At 41.6% G+C, this 21105-nt stretch overlaps 1 protein-coding gene across 2 annotated transcripts in view; it reads right to left on the bottom strand.

Moving 5' to 3' along the window:
• Positions 1-21105, bottom strand: part of ZCCHC2 (zinc finger CCHC-type containing 2) — a 49638-nt gene that overhangs the window by 25688 nt on the left and 2845 nt on the right. For both annotated transcript variants that reach the window (XM_027118699.1, XM_027118700.1), the window contains exons 2-5: positions 10180-10291; positions 7514-7590; positions 5167-5238; positions 2066-2178 (exon numbers count right to left, since the gene is read on the bottom strand). In XM_027118699.1, the coding sequence (XP_026974500.1) occupies positions 2066-2178; positions 5167-5238; positions 7514-7590; positions 10180-10291 (374 nt within the window). The remainder of the gene's footprint in view (positions 1-2065; positions 2179-5166; positions 5239-7513; positions 7591-10179; positions 10292-21105) is intronic.

Below are 21105 nucleotides of genomic sequence, written 5' to 3'. Positions count from 1 at the left end.
CGCTTCCTTGCTCTCTGGCACGACGGGCTCATCTTGTATTTTTCCTCCTCCAGCCCTGCAATCAGCTTCTCCTCCAAGGAGCCCTAGCTCTGTTCAGTGGAGAACGGAGTTACAAGTCAAGCTCTGGATACCAGGGATGCCCACCACTACTGGGGTGTGGCTGCTTCCAGACCCTTTCAATGACCAGAGTCAGGGAACACACGTGTACACACACAACCACATTTATTTCTGTATCTACCTATATATACTGAAAATCATGAGTCTGCACCGGTATCTTCAATTCCAATGAGACACTCCACGGTTCATTCTGGTTTTCTCCTTTCCATACCATAACTCTCTTCTCCAACAGAGAAACTTGGTTCTCATGATTCTTAATATATACCCTAACTAGGCCCATCCCCCTGTAGTAAGCTTATCTGTCTCCCACTGTCACTGCTTCTCCCTTCGGAGCCCTGAGCATGCGCCCTCCTGACCCCGTCTGGGCCCCACGCCCTGCCGGGCCACCTGTCATGTGTGCACCCTCTGGAACATTAGGCCACGCCTCCCACCACCATGCGGGGGGGGGGGGGGATGACTTCCCTCCCCAGAGGCTGTCACCCAGCGCAGACACCAGGCTCGCGCTGCCACCCCCCACCCCCGTATCACAGCTGCACAAGCCCCTCCTGAGCCACCTGTATGTGTGGGGGCCTGGGAGCGCGCCACCCTCTAAGGCGTGCTCTGTGGACCACGCGCCTCCAGCAGCCTAGAATCCCAGCACTGCGCTCACCCCAGAACTGTGCGGCATGACTCTGCCCTTTAACAGGCTCCCCAGGGATGCACACGCCCACCGATGCTTGAGCAGCAGCACAGGGGACTCAGAGTTCAGCCAACTCTTCCTCACCCAACCCCACCCCATCTCAGCCCTGGAATGCTCTCTGTGCCCACCCCCAAGAGACCCAGCCCCTCCCACTTCTCCTCGGCCTTCTCTGGACCCTCCCACTGTGCCCTCTGGGATGCCCGCCCTTCAGTGAATGGGCTGGTGCCTTCTGACTCTAAAATCCCGCAGGCCCGGCCCGCTTTCCTCACAGCCCATTGTGCGCCGGGCTGCGCGGGACAGGCGCTCCCCTGAGGCTGCTCCCCGGCCACTCCACGTCTGGCTCCAGCCTCCAGGTCGCTCTTCAGTCCCTCCACGCCTTCCATCGTGCTCGCGCTCGCTCGTAGGGGGGCCTCGAATCGGACCCTCCAGCTCTCTGCTCCGCTGCCTTTCCCCAGTCACTCCCTCCATCTCCTCTCTGGTTTCCCTCATTTGCTTCCAAATCACACCCTAAATCTTGTCATACAATGAAAATACCCTCCCTCCCGGATTTCTGCTTCTGTCCCCAGCCCCACCCCATCCTGAGAATACTCAGGGGGCCTGGGGGCAGCAGGAGGGTCACTGCATGAAAAGGCTCGCACCTCTGCCTCAGCAAGTCTTCCTCCCAGGCTGGGCCGCTTAGCTTCAGAGGGCAGATCAGTCTCACCTAAGCCCCGACTCTAAGCCACATATGCGCCAACACTGCTTTCACTTATTTTACTCATTAATAACTGCAAGTTTCCAGTATAACAGCATTTGTTTCCTTGGCCGTTATTCCTTAGTTTCTCTCTCCTAAAGGGGGGCCCTCAGAGAGGGATGAGCGCCAACAATGACCAAAACCACACTGCAAACCTCGGCTGCCCTTCACTTTCCCACCCATTAGCCTAATCTTACTCAGCAACTTAAATCCAAAACCATCTCCAAAGTTGAGCTCTTGGACAAGGGCCTCTTCCAATAAATATTTTATGGTGAAAATAAGAGGTTTCACTGAATATCTGCATACTTCAGAAATGATTTTTATGATAACAGACAGCTGAAAAGTACAAGGATATGAGAAATTCGTTTGGTGTCTACTACTAGCCTAGATCTAAATAACACAAGGATAAAAAGTCCATTCTGAAAAGTACTCCAGAGGAGGAATCTCTGTGATCTCCCCTAGAACTCCATCCTCAGCCCCGGGACGGCCATGGCCCAGCCTGTGAGGCTGCCGGGGAGGTGCCAGTAAACTGTTACCTCAGGATGGGCTCCAGGTCAGGGTGCCGCCATTCTTCCCTCTTCAATGAGCCCTGATTCAGGGCTCTTAAGATGGTCTTGTCAAAAGTCTCCGAGGACAACTCCTTTGGAAGCTAGGAAAGAAAAACGGCACGACCAACGTTAAGTTTCTCACTTACTGACAAATATGTCACACACCAGAGGCACAAAAGGAAGATGAATGCCTCCTACTCAGAAATCATCCCAAAGCAGTTCCTTTTCTAAATCTTCCCGAAAAGCGGCACTGCACAGGGCACCGCGGGGTCCCGAGGGAAGGGGAGGGGCCGAGGGTGCCGGCAGCACTAAGCCTGCTCTGGGCCCGCCGGCACTCCCCTCCCATCCCAGGACACCGCACCAAGGTTCTTTAGTGAAATGGAGCCTTTTGCAGGGCACAGGGAGTATTATTTTTGTCCTCAAATAGTATTCTGAAAACTGCGATCTCCGCCTTTGTAGTTATCACTTTTGTGCCTTCTGTATCACGTGTGAACCTCAGGCCATGTCAGACTGTCAACGCTACACACCAAATAAAGACCTGGGTGTGAAAGATGGGATGAACACTCAGAATCTTACATAAAAAGATGAATTGGAGGTTTAGTAACCTTTTCCTCAGTGTGATGGAGGTGGCCTCAGAGCCATGTACAAGAAATCACAAAAAAATCATCAGTTGACCAAGAAAATTTTTTAATTAAATAAAATGACTTAAAACTTTGTTTTTATTAACTAGTTTACCTATTAAAATGCCTAATAAATTGATCCCTTATAAAACTAATTTTCCAAGTCTTTCAAGAAGTCAAAGTTTTAAATTTGACTTTTGATAACTAGTCTTTGCAATTAACTTGTGAACTGCAGTCACTTTCACTAAAATTAAGAATAGAACCATTAACACATTTATCTAAGGTGCCACAGGAATATAACAATCTATACAAATTTGTCCGTTTACATATTAATGTTTAATTGGAGAACCCAAAGTAAGTATTCTTCTGACAAATAAGCATTTTGAGTCAACAATTCAGAAATGGAAAATTTAACAAGGGTTGCGTAAGTATTACTATTTTAGGCACAGTAAGACTATGGAATCAAGATGTTATCACAGAATGAAGCTCTTCCTGGCCCTTTTATTAACGTGGTAGGGTCAAACACTCTGCTGGCATTCCACACACCCACTGTGTAAATCACATCCTCAGACCACTAACAGGAAGAAACATGTTCTGGATCTACACATTTTTCCAAACAAGGAAATGACCATTCATTTCAGTATTTATACTTTGATGTTATCATTTTAATACAGATTTAGAACATTAGGCATATATCACATTAACCATTTTAAACACCATTTCTCCTGAATATCTGTACACAGCCAAAACCAGCTTCAGTGGAGAAGCTTATTTCAACTACCGAATGACTGATGGCTCTTCTAAACACAGGAAGGTGAGAATATATTCATTTTCACCTGGTCAGTGACTGCTCACGTGACTGGGCAGAGTGCGGATATGCAGCCAGTGGAATTTGCAAACTGATTTATTTTCAAGTGCTTTTACCTTCAATATCCAGGGACTACTTCCAGTCCTAGAGGAAGGCATATTTGCTAAAAATACATGTCTCTTCTATACCAGTCACTCGAACTTTCTCACCTGCCTGGTCTTTGTTCCAGCATACCCAGTCCCCCACCTCCGGGGCCCCGGCTCAGCCACAGCACAAGCTCAGCGTGCTGGAAGGCATTCACACCTCGGTACAAGTTCTTCTTTAAAAACACTGAGGCCTGACGGATAACCATCTACAAAATCTCATTACAATTTGGTTTTTGCAACTCTCCTCATTAATCCATTCATTCATTGAGTCAACATATAGTTCAAACTCCGACCCTGTCCTAAGTACTGTTTCTGGCACTGTGGATACAGCAGTGAGGATGAAACAAGAACCCTGCCTTCATGGAGCTTCCTTTCTGGCAAGGAGAAACAACACAGGTGCCAGATACAGCCGTCAAGGAGCAGCAGGGGAAGGAGGCCAGGATGTGGAGGACAGAGAGGCTACTACTGATATGGAAAAAAGGATTGGAAAGCACTGACCTCAAACTCACTACAGCAAACTCACTGACCCTTCTCACTATAGCAAACTTTAGGTGCAGTTCAACAGCCTCCACAGAAGTTAAAGACTGTTAGTATGTACAGGTTGTCAAGCAGACAGCTTATGCTCTTACCTTTTGTAGATGATTTTAAAAGGAAGATGAAAAGGAAAAGAGACATATGGTAAACTTGAAAGGATATTTCATAATCAGCAATTCATTCCTAGAAGTATGCTAGTTGCCAATTATTTCATATAACCTGATAAGGCATTGGTCCTACGAAAAAACCACTATATTCAGATGTTGGCTAAGTAGGGGGACCATTAATTACTGTGATTCTGAAGAGCAAATTATTTATTTCGGGCTGCATTTTTTTTAAAAAAACACCTAAGCCTTTAGAGAAATTCTGTGACTGAAAAATGAAATCTGTCAAGACAAACAGTAGATAAAGTTTAGGGAAACCCAGAGGAGAGACCCTGTCGGGCGCCAGGCGCAGAGTCACCAACAATATACATCTCAGCAAGGAACCAGGAATAAGGTTCCCCCCCCCCTTTTTTTTTTAATGTGGAAAACCATCAATTCCTTATATTGGTAATGTAAGGTAACAAAATCTATGTTTAGAATAACATGACATTTTCTACATCAATGTTCATGAAGAGTTGTAAGCCAGCCTCTATATACACGCTTTAATTTTCCTGGTGTTTGTTTTGGTACTAAGGTTTTTGGATTCTGTATACCAGCAGTCCCCAACCTTTTTGGCACCAAGGACCGGTTTCGTGGAAGACAATTCTTCCATGGACCGGGGCGGGGGGTCGTGGGATGGGATGGTTCAGGCAGTGATGCCAGCGATGGGGCGCAAAGGGGAGCGGCAGGGGAAGCTTCGCTCACCGCCACTCACTTCCTGCTGCGCGGCCAGCTCCTAACAGGCCGAGGACCGCTACCTGCCCGCTGCCCGGGGGTTGGGGACCCCTGCTGTATATCACATAAAAATCGTTTTAACAAAAAAAATCTATACTTTTACCTTCAGCAGAAATTCCTGTAGTTCTTGGTGGGTTTTTGTTACTGTTGTGACTGAAAGATCAGACCAATTTACCTGATTTAAAAAAAAAAAACACGTTATACAGTTATTTCTTAGGCAGGAACTGACTGGAAAAAAGCCATGTGTAAAACAAATGACCTTACTTTAACTTTATCAAGATTAACAATTAGAAATATAAAAATCTGGTATTGTCATAATTTCTTCAAAACTGTTAAAATTAACTGTATATTGACATTCTACTTTAAAAAATTTTAATAACTCATTTCAAAGTGCATGGTTTATCAAAACAAGCTGTCTTCTAAAAATGTGACTATACTTTAGTAATTTTTCAGAAAGGGAAATGTCTTACGTTCCTCTTGGTGACATTGTAGGGACTCTAAAATGACACTTCGACAGCACAGATCTATGCCCCAAGAAAAAAGAAAAACTCGATCTCCTGGAACTTTAAATATACATTCTTAAGAGAAATACCAAGTTTACTGCCCGCCCTTCTTTGGTAGTACTGTATTGCATTTTTATGGGGACTTATGGTTTATGAAAAGATTTCATCTTTATCTTAATGCTTTACAATCCTATTAACGTAGATGGGGCAGACATGACTACCTCTGTTTTCAGATGGAGAAACTAAAACTCAAAAAGGCTAACTTACTTAGATTCAACTCTAGGTAAGCAGAAGAGCCAGAACTAAAATCTATTACCCACCTACTTCTTGGATACCTTTAACTCAGTGGACTCGATGGTAACCCACTAATAATTTCTACTTCACAATTATTTGAGCTGAGTGAATACTTGAACTATGCTAATACATAAGCCTTACCAACCAATCATGCCACAGTTAACCAGATACTTAAGAATACATACAAAATTTTATCTAGCAACCCTCAAACAAATATCCTTATTAAGTGACACATCTTTTAAATGATTTTTAATTATTCAAATGTTTGTTGAGCAGCTACTTGTGTCAGACACTGTTCTTATGAAAGGATACAGGAGTGGACAAGACAGTGAAGCCTCTGCTGGCTGAGGTCAGAGTCTAGTGCAGGAGTCAGATTAGAGCCAATGAATGTACAAGGAGTTCCATCAGTGATCAGTGCTCCAAAGAAAACGAGCTGGGCATGCAGCAGGAGCTGGGAGAAGCACGTCAGAGGGGTGCCAAGAAAAGCCTCAGAGTAGGGGCCGTCGAGCCTGTGTGTGACCTGAAGGGACGTCAGCTGTGCCAGGGTCTGGGGGAATATCGTTCCAGAGCCAGAGGACAATGAAGGCCTTAAGGAAGGAATGCGCTTAGAGCTCCAGCAACAAAAGGAGAGCTGGTCTAACTGAATGACGAGAGCAGGGGGGCTTGTGTTAAACGTCACAAAACGTAGGTGAAACATGGAGATAAGGACTTAAAATTTGAAAACTGAGAATATTTCTCACAGAAGAAGGCAGAAGCCAGAGTCCTGAAACTCCAACTAATGTACTAAGCAAGTCAGATATGGCGAGATGCAGAGGATGAAGATTCCTGCTCTCTATGAGATGACAGCCTTCTGGAAAGAAAAATCATGTAAACCAAATTAAGAATCTGGGAAAGGAATGATGGTGGTACACCTGGGATGAATGAAAAAACATTCTGCTGGAGGATCAGAAATGACTTTGTGAGGCAAGTACAGCTAACGTTGGGCAAGCAACACCTTTGGGTAGGAAGTGAAGTGAGGATGCACAGAAACACAGCGTCCTTCCATGTGGCTTCAAGGCGTGGGCAGTCCCACGTCAGAAGAAAGTGCTTGACAGCAAAGCCCGAGCAGAGAGGAAGGAAGATGCCAACACGGAATGCACATCATAGTCAACAGGCAAAAAGGAGCGGCAGGGACTAACAGAGCTGGGCTCTGCAGTTAATCAGAAAGCTGTGTGAAGGACAGAATGACAGCAGAGCAATTAGAGATAAGAAAAGCCAACAAAGGCCAGAAAATAAAAGCCTTGGAGAAAGAAGAGGAGGAGAAAAATACCAGGAAAAGACAATGCCTGTGATCTTGATTTTTAAAAATACTGGTGAATGTTTACTTTCACTTTTTAAAGATATATCTTACACCTTAAATCTAAGGCTCTTATTTCTTTTTAATAAAACTGTCAGAGTAACTTTAATGTGATACAATTTTTAACACTTGGCAAACCATGCAGTATATACTGAAAACAGTACATTCCCTTAATTCAGACAAACACAGACATGGGTATAGCTTCCCTTAAATTGGCAAACCTGCCATTAAGTTGTTCCAAAGATCAATTTTCATTCTTTCCAAAAGATCATTTAACATAGTATGAGATATCTTTTTGGGTGATGAGAGTAGCTTACTTTGAAGGTGTACTCCCAATATTTGTCAGCCCTTTTTCTCTGGACTCCTTTCAACATTATCTTCTCAATGTGTACAGCTGAAAGAAAGAAAACATGCTGACTTGTTCTACAGAGACTAGATACATATTTCAGTTACCCAACCTGACAAAGCCAAACGATTAAGCTATTTATCTTCATCTTTACTACTAGCCTTAATCATGAAATAAAACAAAAAAAACCCAGAAGCACAGCAATGTGCTGTCCATCCATGAAGTAATTTGTTTCTATATCCACTAAGCATGCTGAATGGCTGAAGTCATTTCAAGCACTCTGCTAAGCACCAAAGATAAATAATAAAAGGCGCCTGCAGTGAAGATTATTTTTCTAGATGAAATCTTCAGAACTGTTAATTCAAATTACCACAAATACAGCACTTTAGAGTCATTCAGTTATTTATGCATATTAGGTGTAAACTAGAAAATGTTTTTTGGTTTTTTTAAAACTGGGGGGGAAAAACCCTTCAAAAGTAATATGAACTGGTAAAAATTTCCTTCCAATTGAGAATTTAAAAATTGGTTTTTTCGAATGTGACCCTTAATATCATATAACAGTAACACAAACATAACATTATAATAAACTATGATGGTTCACTGTAGCAACATTTTTCACAATTTATTATACAGATAAAATAGTGATTATAAATTACATTAATGGCTTAAGAACAATTACTCTGAATTGAACTAGATAAGATGGTCAGCTTACTCGTGAAGTAATAAGCAAAAGTGCAAATCCCCAAACTACTCATTTCATACATCCTTCAGTAAAAGTTATCACCTTAGCAAGTAAATCTCTTTACAAATTGAAAAGAGCCAGTCTACTAAGCATAATATAAGGACTTAAGGGGGAAAAAAAAAAAAAAGATTGTTGCTCACAGTGTAAGTAGAAGAAATAGTCATGAAGATGATAAAGGTCACAGGGAAGAAGTTAGGAAAGTGACTCAACAGAAGGTCACTGTTGGATTCAGGGGACAGGAGATGGAGAAGAAAAGGGAAGGACTCACTCTGCCTTAAAAGAATAAGTTAAAATAGGCGAAGTAGAATATACAAAGTAACAAAAGTATACAGGAAGAATTAAGATTGCTGTAGATCACAGAAGGTGGGCACTGAGAAAGCAGGAAACATAAGATTACAGAAATTTGCTGGTAAACAGGTATAATAAACTAAGGAGATACCATTACCAGTATTTTGTGTTAACTTTCCAAATGTATAATGTTTGGTGGCCTGCTTCTGGACCAATTTCCCTTGGTGGGTGAGAAATGTTGAGAATGGGACAAAAGAAAATCTCAGAAGCCAGGTTAGAAGCCTTCAACTGCTCACAACTGCTGCAGTATGATAAAAGCCAAAGTGGGGAAGTGAGAGAGTCTGCTGTTTCCAAAAGCTGTTCTATTAAATCATGTGAAGGATGATGCTATTAAATAAAAACCACCTGAACTAATCAATGTTCCAAAATATGAAGCAGCTTTACTTCTAGGGAAGGGGACCACTGGGGCAGTGTGGGTACGGGAACACGGCTATGGCTTCAGCCTTGATTTCAAGTTATACCTGCTGTGATCTATCAGAATCAAGATGAGGAAAACAAAGGAGTATGTGGTGAGGAATGGCTGATAACGGGAGATCCCCTAACCCTCATAAATTAAAACTGAAAAGCATGGACTGTGTACATTTGTTTACAAATTAAGAATAAAGGAAAAACCATCTATGAGTACGTTACAGTTAATTGTTACCTTTTTGATGTAGTCTTTATGTTTTTTTTTTTTAATATCTTTACTTTTTTTAAAAAAAGGACCTTCACGGCAAAACCAAACTCTGCTCTAGGTTACTGGTAGGCTCACTGAGCCTGGCTGAAGCAGTTCATTCATGATTCGAGTAGTTTAATAGTCTTGAATAGAAGTGGTAATTCTGTAAACATTTTCTAAACATTAAACATTCACACCTATTTTTCCTCCGTGAGGAAAAATGCATTACACGAAAGGATTATTACTGGAATTAAAAGGAAGCAAAACGACATCAATTCAAAGCTGTTATAACTGAGTGTGATGCTAACTGTACATCCTTCACCCTTCCAAGACCACCCAGGTGGCAGTCAACATTTGCCATTTCAAATTTCCCTCAATACAGGTTAACGGACTCCCCAGATGTGAGGAGAAGAGAATATCTGAACTCTTTTCTTTTCAGGTGGCAATGTCCTTTCACTCCTCCACCCAGTCCCCCTGAAAACTGCATTACTGCAGGAAGAACGGGCTTGTAAGGAATTTCTTCACTCTCTTGCAGTGAGCTTCTGTAAAATTAATTTCTTCAGTAGACACTGAGCACGTTCTACAGATAAAGCACTATGCTAATACTCTGGGAGTACGTTAAGGTCTTTGTCCTCCAGAAGTATGCAATCAGATTTAAGACAAGGGACCACAAGGCAGAACCATGTAAGCATGGGCTGGGACAGGGGCTGCAGAGCCAGAGCCCAGACACAGAGTCAAGGAAGTGGGAGGGCTGGCATTTGAGCTAAACCCAGGACCTGTAGGATTTCTCTACTTCAAAAAGGAGAAAGAGGAGTGAGTTAACCAATGTCAGTAGCGCTCTGCAATCTTTTCGTGTACAGATGTTTTAAAGTTGAGGAAAAACACAGCATACCTTCTCGCTGGGTTCTATGAGGTGCCACAGTAAGTCCATCATGAGGTATCGGGGCTTGTTCCATTAAACTGGCCTCATTACTTTGCATATAATCACCATGAGCAGAGTCATTCTAGAGGAGAAAGAGGGGCACATGTTAATCTATATCAGAGACTAAGAATAGTGAATGCCACAAAAATAAACCAGATTAAAGTCCTACTTTTAATAGCAATAATTTTAATAGCAATTTTTAGAGATAAAATAGGTGATTACACATTAAGAGCAGAAAGGTACAGTGTCAGAGCAGTGGGGAAAGAAGTATCAATATTTATCTTAATTTAATGGCAATATTCTATCCATTATTTACTGTCCCAGTTTCCTGGGACACCTTGCAAACTGCTATTCAGAACTGCCAATGATGTCAATTCTTTACCTAAGTGAACCAGGATCGAAGAAATAAATATAAAAAGATGGTACCCTTTATGCTATTCCCCAGATGTAAGGGTATTTGTATTTTTTATATAATTATGCAATTTTTATTCATTACTTGGTCTTAGTGACAGTCTAACAAGACGCTTTGTTAGCAAAAGTATCATCAATACACAATTCTAAACAAGAATGTGTGTGGACAATGACCTTACTATTAATGTTAAACCATCTAATAGCAACCGGGTGCTCTAAATCTGAATTTGCTCAGCCAATCGCTACCATTAGTGAACTAGAGGTAAGTTTCACCCCAGAACTGCTACTTGGAGTAATGAAGAGCATGCTAATCTTACACACAGCTCTCAGAATTCAAGTATTGTCTTGTATATATTGTTACTCTAACCCACTGGGTAAGCCAAAAATTAAAACAGCTTTATCACAGTTCTTTATCACAACTCACACCTTATTCTCCCCTTTATGTTCAGAATCTCAAAACACTACTCAGACCCAAATTATCTCAGTTACAGGAACCAATTACAATTTTGCAAATCTGCAATAAATAATATACGTTAATTTTTTGAACTGTATAGAAAAATGAAGTAAACAGAAGACCCTAAACTTTCCAAGAATCCTAATTTAAAGACACAGACACAGAGAATGGACTTGAGGACACGGGGAAGCAGAAGGGTAAGCTGGGACGAAGTGAGAGAGTGGCATGGACATATATACACTACCAAATGTAAAACAGATAGCTAGTGGGAAGCAGCCGCATAGCACAGGGAGATTAGCTCGGTGCTTTGTGACAACCTAGAGGGGTGGGATAGGGAGGGTGGGAGGGAGACGCAAGAGGGAGGGGATATGGGGATATATGTATATGTATAGCTGATTCACTTTGTTATACAGCAGAAACTAACATGCCATTGTAAAGCAATTATACTCCAATAAAGAAGTTAAAAAAATATATTTTGTTCTATAGTCTCATCATTCATTCTGGCCTGTCAATGAGTGTGGGTTGCCAGTTGACACCTCTATTTCTAGGAATAAGGCACCATAATAGGTACTCTTGGGAGCAAAGCTTCAGCCTTATAGTATGTCTTGTTCTAGAAACCCAAGGAAATAAAGACTGTCTACACAGAAACACTTAAGAAGGGGAGCACTGACCTCTTAAGTCAACATCCAACTTTCGAATGGCATTCACCAACTTTCAATATTACTGAATAAAAAAAAAGTGGATACAGGAATTCTTCTAACAATAACAAAATCATGTATTTCCTAACCCAAACCATATAATCATTTACTACAAAGTAATACAACCACATTGGCCTAAAATTGCTGTAAATACGTCAAAAATCAATATAAATAAAGCACTGTAATCCTCTCAAATACTTGTGTAAACTGGAAGTTTAGCTTAATAGGTCAACCATTTTATAGAGAGTATTTTCCACACTGTTCATATGTAGTTCATGAATTAAAAATAACACCTTTAAATATAAATGAATGCAAAATATAAAAGAAACAACAGTTTTCATCAGGGAAATGAGAAGCAAAACTACAATGAGATACCACTTCATACCCATCAGAATGGCTATTATCCAAAAAATGGACAAGTACTGGTGAAGATGTGGAGAAATCGGAGCCCTTGTGCATTGCTGGTGGGAGTGTAAAACAGTGCAGCCACTGTGGAAGACAGTACAGCAGTTCCTCAAAAAAATAAAATTATCATACGATCCAGCAATTCCACTCCTAGGTATACACCCAAAAGAACTGAAAGCAGAGGCTCAAGCAGATAATTAGTACTCCAATGTTCATAGCAGCATTATGAACAATAGCCAAAAGGTGGAAACAATTCAAATGTCCACTGATGAACAGATAAACAAAATGTGGTATATATACAACTGAACATTACTCAGCTTTAAAAAGGAACAAAATTGACACATGGATGAATCTTGAGGGCATTATGCTAAGTGAAATAAGCCAGACACAAAAAGACAAATACTGTATGATTCTACTTATATGGGGTACCTTAGAGTAGTCAAATGCATGGAGAAGGTAGAATGGTGGCTACCAGGGGCTTCAGAGAGAGGGGAACGAGGGGTAGTTGCTTAATGGATACAGAGGTTCAGTGCGGGATAAAAGAAAAGTTCTGGAGATGGATGGTGGTGATGGTTGCACAACGGTGTGAACGTACTTACTGCCACTGAACTGTACGCTCAAAAAAGGTTAAAACAGCAAATTTTGTTATTATATTTTACCACAATAAAAATTTAAGAAGAATAATTTTATCATGTTGTCTCCACAAATTTTATATTGAAGCAATTGTGTGAAAGTAGTTTGCTTCACAATCAAAATCACATTTTTAAAGCCTGAAGTTACTTTAAAGAACACAATTTAAAAACCAAGTAAAAAGCCTCCTAGTTTAATAAGATAGGCAGAAAAATGGTATTTGACCAAGGACTGAAGTTCGTCAACCCATGAAATATCTACTAATTAAGTTTTCTGCCCCCTCCCAACACCAAGTCTCAGCATGTACCAAAGCTATAAAATCATTTAGACTAAATTTAGAAACTATAAAATTTTAAATTTTATTAATTTAACAAAAATTTAATGCCTCATGAGCTACAGAGATCAGAATCACGGTGTTTATTGGTCCCAGCGTGAACGGTGGTCAGTTCTGCCGTTTCCCCTCTCCTTGTCACGCGTGCTTTGCTCTGCGTAGAGGAAGGTGCCATAAAATCTGAGAACTACTGGTTCAATGGAATCGTACAGGAAGGAATTATGCCCACTTTTTCTATTAAGTTCAGATTCCCAAGCAAATGCAATATAGATGACATGCCAGAATTGGCATTTTACAAAAAGAATCAGGACCAAGTGGAAAGTGGTAGAATTTTCTCTGCTTGGATTAAGAAGACGAAGTTTAAAAATTCTAAGCCGGCAAAAGAATGCACAGGAACAAAAAGAGCATTGGTATGTGTGTGCCCTTCTCCTTTCTATAACTCATTTGAGTGTGTAAAGCTTTTTCTGACCTATGGCGTGCTCCTGGTTAGCTCAAATCCACATGTCACGTAATATATCTCGTTCATTCTAGAGATTGCTCAGATTTCAATTTTACGCATGTAGAGCCATCACAGTTACATACTTGAGATCTCTTAAATGTGGAGAAAGTTTGTGAAATAGTCAAGTGACTGGACAGTCCTAAAAAGATTCTTCTCTGAAAATACATCATTAGAACAAAGATCACACTGGTCTCATTTTACTTTAACAAAGGTCAAACTGTAGGTTTATTTTAGCTCATCTACCAATGTTCTACACATTCCCTCTTGTCCTTTGATGCGGACTGTACATTTTAAAATACCAAGACATTCTTTCTAAGAAAGAAACAAAAAACAAAAGCAGAAAATGAATTTCTTAGTTTTTTTTTTTTACTAATTTTACTAACTTCAGAAGTTTTTACACTCATCAAATCAGACTTAGAATTTAACACTAGTATATATAACAACACCACCTTATTAAGCTTTTGTGGAAGATGAAAGATAGCGAAAAATACTTTTGATACTCCTCCCACTGAAAGGTGGGTCTAATTACCAACCAGTGGATCTGGGCTGACTTTAGAGACCTGACTGACCAGTAGGATGGGATGGAAGGGATGTTCCTGGATGGCTATAGATAGGTCATAAGAAGCCTTGCAGCTGGGCCTCTGGGAACACTTGCTCTTGGAGTCCTGAGCCAGCCTGTGAGGAGTGCAATTCTCCTGAGGCTGCCATGCCAGAGACCATGTAGAGAGAGGAGAGGGGTAGAGATGCCCCCAGTCCCCAGCTGTGTCTCCAGACATCCTGGAGTAGAGACAAGTCGCCCCTGCTGTTAGTTACCTGTCTAAATTCCTGGGCCACAGAATTATGAGAAATAATAATAAAATGGCTGTTGCTTTAAGCCACTAAGTTTTGGGGTAATCTGTTACAGTTCTAGGTTTTAGATTCTCTTCTTTAAATAACCAGGATTGTACCTAAAGCATATGCTATTATTTAAGCAAGATTCATAGGAAGTCTTCCTTTGAATGTCAGAAAATGATTCATTATTAGAAACATTACTGAGATGTCAAATTTCATCTCTTTTGGTAGAAGAAGAGGGAAGAAGCTGAGGCGAATTTAAGAATTATTGTCTGTCTCTTTAATTGAGAGGATGTGGTAGAAAAGCAGATATCTGTCTCATCTTTACTCAATGAAACAGTATAACCCAACCCAAAGAAATGCCTTGAATCAATCTATAGCATCTGATAAAAGGCAAGTTCCGGTGTGAGAAGAAACATGGATGGTAAATGTATTAAAGTTATGCCGCAAAGAACAAAACTGACCCAACAGTGCAGAAAGGAGGGAGCAATGAATCAGCAGCTTAGAAACAGTATGCCATTTGGGTTTCTGCTATGGATTTCAGTATGGATTTCTGCTATGATCATGGACTCACTTCCTATGTAATTTACTGTTTAACTAGAAATGTGCGAATAAGGTGATTCAGCAAGACGAGTGTGGTAGAATTCACTATGTTAAAGCATGGGTAAGCGCACTCTAGTTATTGAATGTGGGAGGAAGTGCTAAACTATGTACTGAATCCGTGTATACACTTTGCCATCACAGCCCACAGACCAGACCTGGCTCTGTTAAATTCTTCCTAACATGACATCTCTGAACTGACAGCGGCTACCTGTGTAGAGCAGGAGTGGCCTGGAACTGGGTGCATCAAACAAAGATGGGAGTGGGAAACTTGATTCACTGTAACTTTCTATGTATTCTGGGGAACTCTGAATTTATTACAAATAAAAAACATTAAAATTGTCGATGTCATCGTCTTTTCTAGAGAACTGCTCTTGTAGGATGCACAATTAGGGAAGATCTAGCAGAAGAACACTGATACAAAAGCCTACTGGGGATGAGGGGAGTATAGAATGAAAGAAGTGAGGGCAGCAGTTTTTACCTGGATGTGATGTTTACGAAACTCCCTTTGTGTTTCTGCTCTTTGAACCTCAATGGCGCCATCTGTAGCTGATAGGTGGACTGGTGAAAAAATATAAACTGTATTGGACTAGAAAGGTATAGAATGCAGGGAGTAGTGGTAATGGCTTCTGGCCTAGACCAAAGCTGGGGTGCTCCCCTCTTTAACATCAGCGTCTGTTTCCTTTACCAACCTTCTGCTCTCCTACCACAGAAGGGGAAAGACCTCTTCTTTTACCCTGGAATTAGGAGGCTGAACAAGAGCTGCTACATCCCTGGGCTAGCAGCCCCCAGATTTTTAAATCCCCACTTTGCCAGAATGTTTCTTGGGTGAGTTGAAAAGAACGCACCCATGAGCATGGGTACAAAAGGATCTAACGAGGATGTGTCTCTCCTCCCTAGCCCGTATATGACCGAACTGCCCTCTCCTACACAGCCCCACCCCACAGGAGACACCAAAGGATCTTGGTAGGAGGTGAGCCTGGGCTCAGGAGCCTGACCGCCAAATGGCCCTGCACGGACTTCTAGCTGAAGCACAGCCTTCACCCCCAGTGGAGAAATGTTCCTGGGACCATGTGGAAATTGTAGCTTATAAAGCTTATGAAGCATCCTTGACAGAAAGTGACTTATAGGTCGGTAATTATTAGTGTTGGGAAACACTGCATTAGGACTTGTATTCAATACCAACTGGGAGAACAGGCACCTTCCCCAAACTAACAAAACCACTCAACATCACCCTCTCTGTAAGTGTTTGATCTCTTTCCTGAGGAAGTCTTCTCCAAACACCACAGCACTGTGGCTGACACACGACCATGCTGTTCCTTCCAGGACCACTAGAGAATTTCAAGCATTTGATACCCAAAACAAAAATCAGTTATACTGAGGGAACATTATGCTTCCTAACGCTCCCAATTTAAACGTTCCTAACAAGAAACATAAAAACCCCACAATTCTTAGATTATAAACTGCTCACTTGAGTGACCAAAGTTTTTAACTTTCAGATCATAAGCAAGGTACTATCTCAATTCCACATCTGGCTCCCACCACCCCTCAAGCAAATCACGGATCAGAGATCAACACTGGGCGACAGTAACTACGATTACCCAAACAATAATACAGTTTGTAAGTTGTGACTTTCTCCATCCTATCAAAACATCACCCATAGGTTTGCACCAATATGCACCCCTACACACAAAAACTTAGTTCATTTAGGGAGTGCTGTACATAACACACGACCTGATTTTGAAAGAATAATTAATAAGCACAACTATTCAGCATTCACTCATTGAAGCTTCAGTTCAAATCTATACTGTTCCATGCTTTCTACCTAAAGGAACAATTCCTTCTATTATTTCCAAAACAACTGTGCCTATACTACATGGCTGCAAGTAACCATAAGGTAGCTGATAATTCACCAACCCCCCCCACCAAAAAAAAATCACTTCCTGATGCACTTTGTCTTACAGCAATTAATCATAATGGAATTTTTCAGAGCTATATTTTTGTTTGTTTTTTTGTTTTTGTTTTTGTGGTATGCGGGCCTCTCACTGTCGTGGCCTCTCCCGTTGCAGAGCACAGCCTCTGGACGCGCAGGCTCAGCAGCCATGGCTCACGGACCCAGCTGCTCCGCGGCACGTGGGATCCTCCCGGACCGGGGCACGAACCCGTGTCCCCTGCATCGGCAGGCGGACTCTCAACCACTGCGTCACCAGGGAAGCCCTCAGAGCTATATTTGAAATATCCTAAGCAGACGAAATTTTGACTGAACACTTACAATATATGCAATGTTGACCAAAAAATGAGACGTGATGCCTGAGTCTTTGGGGAACTTATAAAATTGACCTTCCCTCCTGGATTTTAAGTTAAAAATAACTCAAAGTAAAAGAAAAAAAAAAAGAATCATAGGATATGTAGCGAAATTGTAACACAGAATATACACGCTACTGGAATGCAGAGGCAGTGAAAAGTCTTAGGAGAAGATTACCACACGGACAATTCCAGAGAACAACATGCAAGAGGTGATGGCATGAGTCAGCCTTGAATAAAAGAACAGACGTGAGAGGAAGGAGCAGAAGAAAGATTTTGAGTCCAAAGACCTAGTAGAGACCACGTCCCATCAGTCACTGTAAGAAAACATGGTATGATTAAATATTGCTTTAGGAAGATGTATCTGGCAGTGGTATCCAACAGGTAAGAAGTGGGAAGGCTGAAAGCAAGGGAATCAGAGGTAAAAGTCCCAAAACAGAATGGTGTCAGCAAGGATGAGAAAAGGGGGGATCCAGCATATGAGGGGTGGAGAGGATTAAGATTATCAAGCAAATCAGAGTGACTAGGAATATGATGGTACCATTGAGAAAACTGGATGAGTCTGGAAGATCTTTTTTTTTTTACAAATCAGTGATGCATTCTTTTCATACATATGAATTAAAGTGACAGTGAACATTTCAGGGAGACACACAAATTTCCACTTGCTCCCACTGCAACCAGTTTCTTTCATCTGACCTTCAAGGCCCTCTGTAACCCAACCCCTATCATCTCTTCAGGCTTCTGCATTTCTGTTCATCCACTGCAACCAAATTGTGCTATCCACTCTTGGAACCATCAATAGACAGATGGGTTGACCTATCTCACTCGTGTTTACCAAGCATTTTCATGTACGTTATCACGTTCATCTTCACGGCAGTTACATGCAATAAATGGTGATGAGATCCCTATTCAATACTAGGCAGTCTGAAACGTGAAAGGCCAAATAACTTTCAAAAATGACCTCTTCAAAACCTAAACCTGACCTCAAATGATTTCTTGAACGAGCATTAAACAGGCCCAATGAACTAAGACATTTAGAAGGGCATTAAAGCCAAATGTTCCCTGGAGCATAGGAAGAACAGAAGGAAACGGACTACCGAGCACCCAGCAGCTCTGCCACCTGTAACATAAACACCCGATTAGGCACTTCCCTTCTGGAGTGACTGTTTACACAGCCTGGATGAAGGTGGCTTGTGTAACAAAGCGCTCTCTGTGAAGAAAGGGAGTGCTGTGACAACACAGTCCTCCATAATGGAAAACACAGTTGATAAAAGTGAAACTCAGTCTGCTTTGAGGGTAGTTCAGGCTTTTTCTGCTTTTCTTAAAAAAAAAAAAAAAAAAAAATTAAGCTTAATATTTCTCAAGAATAACAAAAATATTAAATATGCTTAAACATCAGCCAATTTAATAGCTTCTATAAAAAAAGGCATAAAAATGTTTAATTATCCATGGATTCCAGGCTGCACTCTGAAATAAACGAAAAATTACATAACTTAACAAAACTGCAAAATAGCTTTACATCATCCTAACTAAATGTGAAAAAGATTTAAGCAGATTATGGTTGCACGGGAGTTCATGATAACCCAAATTCAAAATATGTATTTTCTCTATTCCCATCCCCAAATCCAATATGGGGAAAATACATATTTTAATGATTTGTGACCCAGAGAAATGCTTCCTTTGGGCTTATCTGTAGCATACCAGATCTTTACAATGTAAGAATTAACAAAACTGCCCCAAATGTGTCTCATACATCAGCTTAATTACTTAACCTTCCTGAACACCAATCAATTTAGAGGTATGGTAATAGAGAATACAGAAAATACTATTATGTATAGACTTCTATTAGGCTAAAAAAAAGAAAAGAAAACCTACTCCTGAAAACAACTGATGTAACAATCTGGATGGCTGCATCTTAGAGGAAAAGAAAACGCACTGAACGTCATTCTCAAAGAATTTGTGCTCAAGACAATGTGAATTATTTTGCATCATATCCCCTTAATTCAATCACCATAACCTTAAAAATAAGTTATTATTCCCATTTTACAGATCAGAGTGAGGCTCACGGATTTAAGTGTCCTGGTTAATATTACAAAGTAAGTGGCAGAGCTGGAATTTAAGCCTCCAAGTCTAGTGCTATACTAAACATGGCTATCACTCTTCAAGGCTTTGATAGCCTCTACAACACACTTCCTGTCCCCTATCCCATAAAAAAACCCCACAAAAGGTAATTAAAAACAAACGATATATATTACATTAGTTAATTTGCAGAAAAATTAATGGTATATTAACTTACGGTATAAGTGAGATTTTCCCTGAGTTCTCCTTACCTGAGAAAACCACTGCAGAGAAAAATGTAAGTAACTGGAGGAGGATACCCAATAGCTCCCATTTGCTACTAAAATAATCACTGCTTAACTGTGATCTTCTAAAAGCCTCTCCCCAAAGGCATTTATTAAGTGAGCTGTTTGTATTCTTTGCTGCAGCCAAAGCAACCTAAAACTTCCCGTAAGTCATGGCTAGTACACCCTTACTCTAACAGAATTAAAAGACGATTAGCTCTACTTCATCCATTTAATATAGCTGATGCTTAAGACACTAGTGAAGAAATACAATTATTCCTAAGCAATGAAGAAGTTACAAGTATGGGTCTGAAAGGTTACTTCCGGGGCCAAAAAAGGCTGCCACAAGAACTCCCCTTTGCCATTCCCAGAGTGCACCATGCAATCCACAGGGTTCTTCGCTCGATCCTTCAACTCCGCCTCGCCCAGCGAAGGCCTAAGGGACACCCCCTTGGAAGCGCGGCCCGTCCTCAGCCCGCTCCCTCGGGGGCGGGCCCAGCGCCAGTCACGTGGGAGGCGCGCGGCCGCCATCTTGCAGGGCGGGCGAGGGGAGGAACCCCGCAGGACCGGCCCCCAGTCGCCGTCCGCCGGTCCGCGGCGGCGCGTGACCGCGCGGCCCTCGAGCGCGAGCCTCGGGCACCTCCCTGCAGACTCGGAGGTGGGCCCTCCCTCCCCCTAGTGCATCGACGGTGCAAGGCCGCGGTACAGCTGGGTTGGACTGCAGTGAACAGGGATTGAAATCAATCCACCCCCATCTGCCGCCTCTAGAGAGCGAGCCTGGGAGCAATAAGATCCGCGGAAATGTCTTCAAGTCCATAACAAGCCACAGCTGAGGGCCTCCGAGTCCACGCCAACAAGCAGAAAGTGTGGGGCAGTAACAATTTAGTGAGACTTAAGTGACTTGTTACGGTAACCCTAAACAACTACTGGAGAAAAAAAGTTCATCACAACACCAACGTCTAGAAATAGCTTTCAGTGTCACCTGTAGTGTGTGTATCCCCTATTATTTATTCCCCCACTTCTACTGATAGCCACAGCACAAGGCACTGCCTGAGAAGTAATGATGTGCTGAAATTAATGGCAGGATGCCCAGCCTCACTCTGTCCACTCTTCTCAGCACTCACTGGTTGCCAGAAAAGGCCACACACTGCAGTCACGATAAAAATTTCATTACTGTGGTTTTCGTGCTTCTCTCTCCTTGTCTAGTCACCTTCCAACACATTATAAGCAAATTTTAAAGGCAAAAAAAAAAAAAAAAGACTCAGCTTTAAAACCAGAAATCGGTTACCCTTGTTGGAATGATACGAATGAAATATAAACTGCTCCACTGTGGGACATTTTGATTATATCTACACTCTAAGGTTATCTCTACAATATATACTATTACAAGA

The sequence above is a fragment of the Aethalodelphis obliquidens genome, unplaced genomic scaffold, assembly GCF_003676395.1.
Source record: "Aethalodelphis obliquidens isolate GAN/ISIS:26980383/991018 unplaced genomic scaffold, ASM367639v1 scaffold19, whole genome shotgun sequence".
Taxonomy (NCBI): domain Eukaryota; kingdom Metazoa; phylum Chordata; class Mammalia; order Artiodactyla; family Delphinidae; genus Aethalodelphis; species Aethalodelphis obliquidens.
This window is presented reverse-complemented; position numbering and strand designations above follow the sequence as displayed.